Source organism: Balearica regulorum, chromosome 10, assembly GCF_011004875.1.
Source record: "Balearica regulorum gibbericeps isolate bBalReg1 chromosome 10, bBalReg1.pri, whole genome shotgun sequence".
Classification (NCBI taxonomy): Eukaryota; Metazoa; Chordata; class Aves; order Gruiformes; family Gruidae; genus Balearica; species Balearica regulorum.
In genome coordinates this window covers 6,250,839-6,263,021 of record NC_046193.1, presented here as the reverse complement: position 1 = coordinate 6,263,021, position 12,183 = coordinate 6,250,839, and the positions used below count along the sequence as shown (strand labels likewise).

General features: G+C 38.3%; 1 protein-coding gene across 8 annotated transcripts in view; it reads right to left on the bottom strand.

The window, feature by feature from the left end:
- Window positions 1-12,183, bottom strand: part of LOC104637742 (6-phosphofructo-2-kinase/fructose-2,6-bisphosphatase 4) — a 52,700-nt gene that overhangs the window by 23,196 nt on the left and 17,321 nt on the right. For 4 of the 8 annotated variants that reach the window (XM_075762913.1, XM_075762914.1, XM_075762911.1 and 1 more), the window contains exons 2-3: window positions 5,766-5,882; window positions 1,996-2,092 (exon numbers count right to left, since the gene is read on the bottom strand). In XM_075762913.1, the coding sequence (XP_075619028.1) occupies window positions 1,996-2,092; window positions 5,766-5,882 (214 nt within the window). Of the gene's footprint in view, window positions 1-1,995; window positions 2,093-5,765; window positions 5,883-6,021; window positions 6,146-6,724; window positions 6,759-12,183 lie in introns of those variants that run through there. The other 4 variants (XM_075762915.1, XM_075762916.1, XM_075762917.1 and 1 more) reach the window with 3 other exon arrangements.

Below are 12,183 nucleotides of genomic sequence, written 5' to 3'. Positions count from 1 at the left end.
CCTCTGTGCAACTGATACAACTACACATCACCACAGAATACCCATCAACTTTGCTGACCAGGATAAACTTTCACTGATCTAAAGTTACATCAGTGAATCATCCCTGCAACTGTATTCTTTTCCCAATTACCTATTCATAGATATTTGCTTCTTAATTTGATTCTCAAAGAGGAAAAAAAAAAAAAAATCAACTTAAGGCTTTTATCTTGTGACCCTAAGTTAAAGTGGACAGACCACTATTTTTCAGTAATGTACTACTTCTCTTTTAAACTATTCTGTAAAAATTGCTTAGGTCAAAAAAATCTGTTAAAAGAGAGAGGAAAACAAAGTTAGCACCAAGTATTAGAGGTGAAAATAATATCCCACCGTAGTCACCAACCCAATGTAATTAGTACTGGAGACCGCTGAGGACACAAATACCAAAAAAACCCACCCCTAAATACTTCACACTTGTGTTAAATCTGGACAAGAATAAATTCATTTGCAACCTTCCTGTGTCCCCAGCATTAGTATTATCTTCAAAGTCCATTATGTTTTCTAACACATTAATAATAGTGGAGGGCAACATTAACATTATACAAGATTTACTCATTAGTAGAACAAAGCCTCATTTATTTCCAATAACTACAGTCTTTTTGCAGTATCAACATAAAAACCTGTCCATTTCAACAGCCCTTCTATGCATTACTACTCTATTTTGACTTCCAGAGTGAAACGCATAACTCTTCTCTTACATTTACCATATTCTGCATGCACAGCTTTATCTTAAGAGAAAAATGAAGGCTTTTCAATCCTAACAGTATTTCCACATTAGCATGGTTAATAGATGTCAGGAACTGAGATTCATCAGTCAGGTCTTCACTAAATAAATATAAACCCTCTTTACTCATTGCTAACTAGACAGATTAGCTCACACAACCCATTTTATGTTATATTGCCCACCACTTAGTCTAATAGGTGACATAGAGGCACGTTAAAAGGTTTGGCTCTACCTCTAAGCAAAAGGTAGTGGCTTGCAAGGCTAATGCAGCTCAAGTCTACTCTTTGGTCCCAAAGGATTAGGAGGCTCTTGGGCAAGTTGTTGTTCTTTGACACTAACAATACTCAACTGCTGCTGCTGAAGGGGACAAAAGAAAGTCCAGACATTTTTTATTCTTGAGTTGAAGCAATTAAGAACAAAATACTCTGTATTTTAAGTAGCCTAAACAAATCGCATTTCCATTCCTCTAGAATTTGTTCCTTATGATTTCATACTGCATCCTCTTCAACATTTTCCTGAACATACAAAAAAAAGACAATGAATGGTCAAGAAAACTCAAAAGACCTTCCTATTTGATCTTCTGTAAGAGAGGCAGCTCCCTCTTGCTCTGACCTTCTCTTTCTTCAGAAGGTCTTTCCTCTACATTACAGACTCTTTCCAGGCAAGAGGGGAGTCTCAAGTGCTTCATCTGGGCACAGATGTTCACACTGGTGCTCACCTCTTTGCACAGCATTAGCAAAATACAGCAGTTTTTGAGGCAGTGCACTGACTGACTGCACGAAGCATCTGCGTGGTGGCCAAAAAAACAATTTCAGTGACAGAATAATAGTGTTTCATTCCCGCTCATGTGAACGGATGATGACAAATACGTTCAAAATACTCCAGGCGAAAAATTCCAGTGTACAAACAAAAAGAAATTCAGTTATGTGGGGTTTTTTTCTTCATGATCCTTTCCTACTGAAAAGTGAAAAGGAATGAAGTATTTATCTTGTCTGCATTTTTCATGCTTGAGATGAAGCAATTAAGAAAAAAATACCCCAAATTTTAAGCAGCCTAAACAAATCACTTTTCCACCTCCTCTAGAATTTCTTTTTCCTGTCATTTCATACTGCAGTCTCTTAAGGGTCTTCCTGAGCATACAAAAATGCAACTTAAAGCAGTCTCTAAGAGCAAGTTACACTGGGTACGATTTTAATACAATTAGCATTGTGTAGCCAAACACCTTCAAAACTTACTTCCTGATTTTCAAGCCTTCTTCATTGTCAGGCAGGAAGAATTCAAAAGATTTATACTTTTTCACCAAATCTCGACGATACTGACCAACGTTAAATTCTGCCAAGAAGAAACCAGTATTAGTGGGAACTAACAGTATTCACATAAAAAGGACAAATGTAATGACAGCTTTGAAACCAAACTACCTGCAAGGCTAAAATAATTTGCATGCACGAAGTCAACATATCATACTCCTTTCTTGTGTTTGGGGTGGGGGTGGTGTGTGTTTGTTCTTAAGTACAAAGACAAAAATAAATCATGGAAATGGCAAAAGAACATTTGGGCTCTAGGTAGCTTCAATGGAGTCACTTGACGATATTGCTGTGCCTCTGCCCGTTTGCCTGAGCAACAAACAGAAACTCTTCTCCTCCTTTGCAGGTATGGTTGGACATCTATTTCAGTAGTCTACAAAGGACTACCTATAGTCTAGCTTTTTCTTCTGTGTATATGTGCAGTATAACAATATTCTGATAGCACCTCCCAAAACTTTGAGCTCTTAATTAAGCAAGGAAGAGTTCTAAACAGAACTAACCAATCTTGCTTTTGATAAATGAAACTTTAAAATTCAAGTTGTGGAAACAGTTTTTCAGAACCCTCCTCAAATATTTCTATTCCTTAAGGATTAGTACATACTATTTCACAACCCTTGTTCCATTTATTTTAAAATATGCTTAAGCTGGAAAAAAAAATCAGCATAAGTACTGAACATAATCTTACTGTGATCTTTTAACAGTCGTCAAAGAAAACTATTCCTTATGTCTGCAAAGGTCTATGGTCATATGTGTGTCATAATATCAAATATGGGATTAGAGGAAGGCAGTTCTGTTTTGCCACACAGCAGGCAATGACACTGTACCCTAATTAACTTCATTCGACAGCTCTGAAAGTAGGTCTCTGAAGTGCAATTAATGTTTAACTTGTTTCTGACCTATAGGTTTTTCTCTGCATAACTGCAAAGCTTTTTTTTTTTTTTTTTTTTTTTTTTTAAAACATTAGATCAAACTGAAGTATTCTATTTGAGAAGCTGCCATGGTATAACTACTTGCCAGACTTAATTTCTGGAAATAGGAAACGAAGTAATATACACAATCACCGAGTAGTATTTAAGAAAAAAAAAGACATAGGAGAAAAGAGCTCAACCATCAGTTGCTGTATATAGATTGTTGTTGGGATTGGGGGCAGAGGATAAAGAAATCAATATTGTTTATCCCCTCAAAAGTCAAGGTTTTATTCAACAATGTTGATGTAATTTTTTTGTATGACTATATGACATGGATTACAGTACAATCCAGGTTATTCTGTGACAGGTTTAATGAGCATGAGTCATACTGGGCACATGAAAAGGTGGTTCCTTTTAAAAAAAACAGAAGATGCAAGAAGTTCAGATGGCCAGTGTTGTCAGGCAACAGCCCTTTAAAAATAAAAAATCATTAATTTCATAAGAAAGAATAGTTACCGCAAGAGGGTCATGCACAGCAAAGGAAAAAGTGCTATTTAGTGGGACTATCTTTAGCCCTTATTATTAGCATCCACCCCTGTGGAAAAGTTTCACAAAGATAACTGGTATCGCAATTACCACACAGGCAGAACTATTCAAAAAAGGTTCCAAAGTTTAGTATCTAAAAACCACATTGCAACACAATTCTATTCAGGCATCTAATTGACCTCATTTCCTTCAAAAAGCCCAGACAAAAGTCCTTTGTATTTTTAGTCATTTCACATTCTAGACAACAGAGGATTTTGGAAGGAGTAAAACAAAACACAGAACTGATGGCTGAAATGATTCAACTAACATCAACCTTGGGCTATTTACCTCCACCTTCTGTTCTTGAATTTTCCTGCTTGCTCAATGTATGTGACATGAAAAGATGGCATTTACCTTTTCTCTGGTTTACATAACCTCATCATTTCAACCATCTGTCTCAGAGAATAAGAACACTTAATATATTAAGCACACACTAATTTTAAGACATAAAGAGCCAAAGGGTAACAGATGTTAGGGCTACTCAATACTTGGCATGTATTGATTCAGTCCCAATCACGTGGAAGCATTAGGCAACGTCATCTATTCTCTTAGTCAGTGAGGTATTTCAAATTGATTTCAGTTTCAGTAAAATAGCATCACTGACACAAACAACAGGAAAAGTCTGTGGTTTTCCAGGAAATTCCCAAGTCACCCTTTCTAACAAAGGCAAACCATAACCAGCAACCTAGGATCGAAGCTCATATGGTAACTTTATGTTGTGTATTTTTGTAAAATTAGTCAGCAATGCTCAAACTAGTTTTTATTAACCACAAGTGCGTATCTTTTCTGATGTGCTGCTCGCAGGAGCCCATGGAACTTTTCCTGTAACTGAAGCAGATCACCCCTACCTATTTTACTGTATTTGGGATATATTCAAGCAAGCATGAGCCAGATGTGGACAGTATCTTGTCTGTTGTCCAATACCAGATTTCTGCCTTTCAAAGTTCACATGGTAAAATGCTCAACACAATGACATATATACGCATCTACAATGTATGTTAGATGTGTATCTAACATAGAAGCATAGTTATATCACACACATTTTATCAGCTTGGCTATAGGCTAACCTATTTAGATTGTTACTCCGTTTCAGCCTTATAGATAAAAGTGAAGACTCTAAATATCTGATACTGCTTATCAAAAGGGCAATCCTGTGTGAAAACAGTCAAAATTCAAGTGATAATTTAAATCCTTTAAACTCTCATACTCAAACAATATAATGTATCCCCCATCATGTCTCATCTAAATAAACAATATTAGACAAGTTTCTAAGACCTTAAGAAAACACCAGCTCAAAAAGCTATACCCTAGAATTGAAAGGCAGTTAAAATATAGGCCAGAAGTCTTTGTCTTGACTTCTTAGAGCTACTAGGAAATACATCTCTGAATATCCAGCCAAAAGTCTACACTTCAGTATGATCTAATACGTTTCATGTTATTTAAATGATTAACTACTCATAACTATAAAGCTACCATTACTGCACCAGACACAGAACCACAGAACACTAAAACTACTTTTTTTCTTCTACAGAGATAGAGGAGAAGGCACGGAGATGGCTGCTCAGAACCTCACATGGACTTGGGTCTCATTTACTTGTTGGTCTGGGCCCACAAGATACCACAGGGGCTCGGGAATGAGGCAGGACAGCCAGCTCCCCAGCATAACCTATCTGAGCCATCGTTTCCCACTCAAAACACGCATATAAAGTTCTTAAGAGAGTGATAACAAGTTTGCTTGAGCTCCTTGGGCTCTAAATATTCAAAGAGCTGTGACTCATTCCACAAATGTATTTAAACAAAGAGTTACACCGTTGCACAAAGTTCAAAGAGAAAAGAAGATTGAGAAGCCAGAACTTTAACCCAGAAGTGCTGACTGCTGGTCTGCTTGTAAACAAGATTCCCTTTCACCCACATAAAGAAAGGGGAAGGAAAAAAGAAAAAAAACGACAGCTGAAGAACCAAAGTGTTAAGGCACAAGGGCAAAAAGTTGATTGAGGCATCTGGCAGAATAAGGAGGTAAATGAAGTCACCAGAATTTGATTTATTATGGAACAGAGAGCCTGTGTATGCTATTGCTTAAAAATAAGTTAACAAAGCAGAAGGATTTTTAGTAGTTAAACTGGGCAACAAAATTACTGGGAATTAAATTTATAAAACACCTAACATCAGCCCTGTCCTTCTGACATAAAACAAAAGTAAATCCATCACCTTTTGTAGGCACTCCAATCCAATTTAAATAGCGTGTCAGCTTCTTCGAGATGTAGGTTTTTCCTCTTGCTGGGAGACCCACCATGACAATCAGAGTAGGGCAATTGGTCATACATACTGGAACAGAAAAACAGAAAACTAGGATTTACCATTAATGTTCCCACAAAGCAAAGGGATTATATTGCGGTGGAAAAATCACAATCTGTGTGCTCTCTGAGGAAGTGACCGTTCAAGCAGCTCATGCACCGTGTCTCACTATTTCAGGGGGTTTCTTTGGGACTATAGTGGAGCTAAGCAGGTTTCTTATGCGGTGTTGAATTTTGGAAGGGCGAGTCAGTGGCAGTGCAACACTGGACACGTGAGTTGTATACAGGCAGAAGACAAGTAACTCATGTATTTGCAGACACGTTTTAAGACATACAAAAACAGTACCCAAAAAAGGACACTGACATCTTACACCCCTATGGACCTCAGTTCAGTGCTTGCATTGAAAGGAAACAGCAAGGTGTACACAATTTGTAGATATTTTTTAAATCCTTAAGACCTCAACACTGCTCAACCTTTTCTTGGTTTTGAGCGAAACAAGCATGACAGACGCAGCTTAATACATTATAGTATGACATGGTACTCATTAATTATTATTTCTCCTTTAACACGAAACACAATTTCCCATTATTTCTCCATTAACACAAAAATCTCTCTTGAAACAAAGCTCATTTTGACAGTTCTTCAATGGTTACTAGGAATAAAGAATAAGTATGCTATGCAGTCAAGTACAATAATCTGATATACAGATGTACATACAGAAATACTCTTAATCAAAGACAGAGTGTTTAATTAAAACAAAAACAACACTGTAGGAAGTTAAAGGAGTTATATGTATAAACTGAAAACCTTGAGGGCATTTCCTTTCAAGTGACAAGTTTTCAAACATTTTAATGGCATGAAGCTATGGATACCTTGCATGAATCTATCACAGCTACAAGGAACTGCCTAAAAAGAAAGAAGATATTAAAGTGACGCAAAGGTACCACCAGCTCCCTCCATCCTCTTATTTCAAAGGGAATTCATTTGTATACAATCCGCACATGCATCAATTTCCTTAGTGTCTTCATAGAGGAGGAGTCAGTTTGCTCCAAACAACTAAAGCTCAGTGTTACCTCATAAGGCATAACTAAGCTGTTGTACAAAGCACTATGATTGCCCGAGATTCCCAAATCTTGGATTAACAAAATCCCATCCCACAGTCACTTGCATGAATCTGGCACAGCTACTCCGCATAGTAAACCCATCGAAAGAGAACAAACAAATTAGCAAAGACAGATAGACTTTCTTAAAACACACATTGAAATGAAAAAAACCAACACCCAAACCCATTAAAAATACACCACCTTTCATGAGAGGAGGCAAACCCACACCTAACCTCAAATCCATGAAACAGTCTACTACTCTATGTAATGGAAGTTACAGGGAACTGAATGCAAACCAAAACAGATCCATCCAAACATGTCCATGTCTCCAGAAGGACACTGATAAACGCCCTCAGAGTAAGCTCCGCTGTGGAGAAGCCTCTAAACAAGTTTTCTTGTCCCTCTTCCTACTTGTCTGAAGTTCAGGCCTGCAAACCCCCTCTTCAAGAGGAGGAAGGTAGGCTCTGGGGAAACAAAGTTTACAAAGTGCAAAGAGTACAGCGCTTACTAAGCTTAACAGCTTTGCTTCTAGTTTTAAGGACAATAAAATATTGAGATGAGAGAAATCCCTGAGCCCCTAGAAATATTAAACTGGCTTTGAAGAACAATGTCTTCTCTTAAAAGGTTCTTCACCTGAAATACCTAGCTCAAGTTTTAAACAATTTTCCAGTATAAGCAGTGAAATAAAAGTTGTAAAAGACAAACCAAGATATGCACAGAAAGGCTCTGTACACAGCCTCAGGTCCACCTGTTCTGCAAGGAACTATGCCAACTGAAACAGGCTCTTGCACCCATTCTGGGCAGAATTTACCAACTAACATTATACCAAGATCACCTCTTCTTTTTCAAATTACACCAACAACTGCTCTGAAAGCTCAGTCCTATTGCCAACGTCAGTTTGTAATCTTCTGACTGAACAGCAAACCAGAGGTACGCAACTACAACAACATGCAAGAGGGACCTTTCTCCCGATTGCCAAGCAGTCAGTGTGCAAGTCCAGCATCTCTTGCATTTTCACACAAATTTCCTCAAAGTACAAAAACTAGCAGAATTGCCTTTATTAGTCCTATGCGTACAGTTTAACATGCACACCTAATCTGTTATTCTGATCATTCTGTGCACCGCTATTTAGCGTGTGACCATATAGCAGGAACCAAGGGAATTATCTACTGATCCCAATCTGACAAATTGCAATCCTGTTCTGATTAGGTGCCAGGCTGAGCAAGAGTGCTTTTCCTCTTTGAAGGCAGATACCAGTAAGACAGGTGTCCTGCACACCACAAGGTGGAATACCACCAACTCCAATGATCTCACACTGCACAGTGGATCAAACACCACTGCACAGTACATGGTGCTACGGCGTATACCACCCATTAGCACTGAGCTGGTCTGAAAGCAGTTCTGTCTTCAACAAGAGGATGCCAGTTCGCAATCCAAAATTCGGGGCACTAAAAAATGTTTGGTGTTTTGGTTTAGATGGTTTACAGTGGTTGCAGTCCAATACCACTCACACAGGTGGCACTTTGCGACAAGCGCACCTACGCATTTGGAGGCAGAAGTCAAAGGCACGTTTCCTGGCCAAAACAGCAGATGTTAACAACTAAAAGAGAGGACTGAAAATAAAAGCACGCAAAGTAACTATTTTATTTCTTATGTACTTCAGTGTAGTGTTCTCAACAACACGTATAAGACTCAGCACAGCAAAGGTTTTTGTTTTCTTCCTTACGATTTTCTGTCATTAACAAGGCTTAACTTTGCTCCTTAGCTCAGTAAAAAAGTCGAGACTAAAAGTTCTGAGGACATATCAAATACTCAAAAGTTAAAAATAATTTAATTTTCTCTCACTTTATCTGAACCACAAATTTCTCAACAAAATGTTGCCAACACTCACTACAAGTGGGGAGGAACATTCATTCCAATGACAGTATTTAAAATTTGTCTCAAGACTTACATCTGAAGCAATTTTGACATGAGGATGTGGACTGACAAAAAACCCAAACAAACCACCAGTTACACATATCTAACTCCTGGAATAAAAAAAAAAGCCTCTTCAGTTAACTATTTTCCCAAGGGCACAACGCTCAATTCCCTTTTCACAGCACCTCACCATCAGTCAGTTGATATGAAAAACAACTTGCAGCACAAAACTAGTTACACAGGTGCAAGTTGCAGAGCCACGGCAGACTCCTAAGCACAGCTTTCTCTCAACTCCTTATGGCAGGATTGTCTGGTTTACCTCCAGAAATCTCTCTACGCAATCTAGTCTCAACTCATGTTTTGATACTGCTTCACATATGTAACCCCTAAGAGTATCCAACAGTCTCAACATGTGGATGTGCTATCAACACTAATTTTGCTAGAAGAACATACACATTCAGAACAGCAAAACAAAACGCATAGGGTTGTATGTCATCATTTGTTAAAGATGCTCTATGACTTTACTCAGAGTTTTTCTTTAAAATACATGTTTATAATATATGCATGTAAGATTGCATGTTTATAAACAGCAGCATCAAAAAGAAATGTATGTTGTATCCCCTCACTTAGAGGGAACACGTTAAAAACACGCACGAAATACCAGTCAGTGAAGGGAAATGGCCAAGTGATGAAGCGCATTAAAATCAAATACTGTAAGCAAAGTCATTATCCCAGTTACAATTTTTTTTATATACTACTGAACAACACAGCAAGTTGCACCTCAGAATAAAATTACGACTTCCTACCCTTCTAAAGTTTAAGACTTAACAGTCAAGGAAAGAAGAAACTACATGCTCGTTTCTTGCCACTTAGACTCTATTGTGAAATAGTGCAAGATACAGAAGTTTTGAAACCAAACTGGGACACTGAACAACCTCGATCAGCTGCGCAACATTTCATCAGCCCTCAAAATTCACATGATCTTGTGAAATCAGAGTTGGTATTTTTCAAGTTCACCTACATAACTAACATATTATCAACTGTCTCTTCCTTTCACCCAAAATGAGATTTTGGTTCTTCCTTATTTGCGTTAAATTTTTAAGTCAACTTTTAAGGTCAGGTGTTTTTTGTATCAAGCTGCTACAGTAAGCCATCTGAAGTTTACAGAAGGATTCTTGCTGTTTCTATGGCCTTTGACTCAAGGCCTGCTCTCTGAAATCACTGTATTATTTAGAGGCTTATACGCAAATATCTTTAAGTCAACACAACCATTCTTCCAAATAAGGTTAGCCCTACATGTTTTCCCCTATTACTTATCCAATGTAACTTGCTAATCCATTTTTTCCCCGTCTATCGATGGTAACAATCAGTCACTCTTCTTCGCATCCCGCAGGGATTTGTCTCTCTTCTTTTTGTCCAGATCACCAGTTTGTAACATCACCTTGGCATAAGGGATGCAGAATTCATCTGTCCCCTAGCCAGCCTCGTGCCACCGCCTGCTCCTAGCAGCTCCGCTGGGAGGTTGCTCGGGGTTATCATTTGCTTCCCATAGCTCTGATAGCCACAGCAACAGTCCCATCATACACATCCTGATTCTCAGGCTACAGCTGGGTGTTGTCGTTACCCGTTACCTCGTTCGCTTTCTCCACGTTCGGTTCCTAGGGTTGGGAGTACAAATACACATAAGCAGCATGAGCTCAAAGGGTAGAGTTCTTTAGAGCAAAGATAATCTTAATTTGCCTTTTTTTTTTTTTGACCAGACGTATATTCACACTGCTGTACTAACAGCAAACAAAAATCATCCGAATGACCAAATTCAAGTAGCTTTAGGAAAACAAAGCCATTAACTGTATTGGGGGAAATATAATGTTTAACCACAGGAAGTTCACTATTTATCTCTCACTCTATAAACATCCTCTGCTAGGCTCTCAAAACAACTTTCACTATAGCCCACTTTTTTATTTATTTTTTTATGTCCATGTTTGTAACCCATTGCTTGATTCATCGAGCTTGAAGCAATGTGACATCCAATGCCAAAAGTAGTTTTACTGCAACCTGTCTATAGAACAAAACCTTTCACAGAAGGCCAACAAAAGGTAAGTGGCAGTTATTAACAAAAACGTGGATTTCTACTGCCTTCAAGTCTTTGGAAGGTCATTTAGAACAGTTACCTTCATTTTACTGGTCTCACCAGCTGTAAAAGCTCAGTAGGCCGCACACAGCCACAACTTCTCCTTAAAGACCTTGCAGTGCAGAGACTAGAAGAACTAGCTCTTCAAAGCGCTGTGACAGCTAAACCCTGCCACAGCTAACCAGATTTTTTCTTCCCTAGCTAATTACAGTTGCTACAACTTTTAGAAAAATCACACTAAAAACATGGAACACAGGTAAGTCCCTTTGAAGATGGATCTGCCAAGTCCTCAGCTAGAAGTGCACATGATTTTGCTCACCCACCTTCTAGAAAAATAAAGGAAGACTAAAAAGTAGTGCAGATAAAGGTCATCAGCATGAATGAGGAAATAAAAAAAAAAAAAAAAAAGAACCAAAAGAGACTGAGAGAGTTCACCTCGCTTAGCCTAGAAATTCAGAGGACATCAGAGCAACTAGCTTCACTGCTTCCACTGGAAAGCTGCTCTTGAGGACAAGAAATCCACTTCCAACTTGAGCGTGAATTTTTTGACAGTAACATTTAACAGAGTTAAACCTGTAGCAGCAGAGAACTGGAACTAGTCAACCCAGTATTGCCCCAAATGACCCAGCCTGGGCAGTCCATCCTGTAGCTACACAGCCTGCAAGATCACACTGTGGGATGATGCATGATACATGGGAATCTGAGGATAAAGGACTCTGCAGCCCCCTTGCACGAGAAAAATTACAAAGCATTCTCAGTTTGCTGAAACAAGATAGACATTTTTATGAAGGAAGAGTAAGTCCTGCTCCTCTCTACGCTGTTTGTAACTCTTATGTAACACAAATGACTGTAGACATATTATGGGTATACTGCAAGAGCAAATGCGTGCAAAAGGATTAAAAAAATATTTCCAAATCTGGTTTTCTAGCAAAAAGGATCAACTATAAGGGGTCTTGGGCACCAAAAATCATAGAATTCTACAAAAAACCAAATATGTGATTTTTTTTTGACATTACAGAATGAGAGAAGCTAAATAATTCTGCCAAGACTCCCTATGTTCACCAGATTACATGGGACCAACATGCAATTTTGTTCTTGTGGTTGTTCTGTAAAACAGCGTCTGTGTCAAAGCTATAACAAACGTTACTTTGTTTGGAAAGAAGATGCCACATTAAAGCCA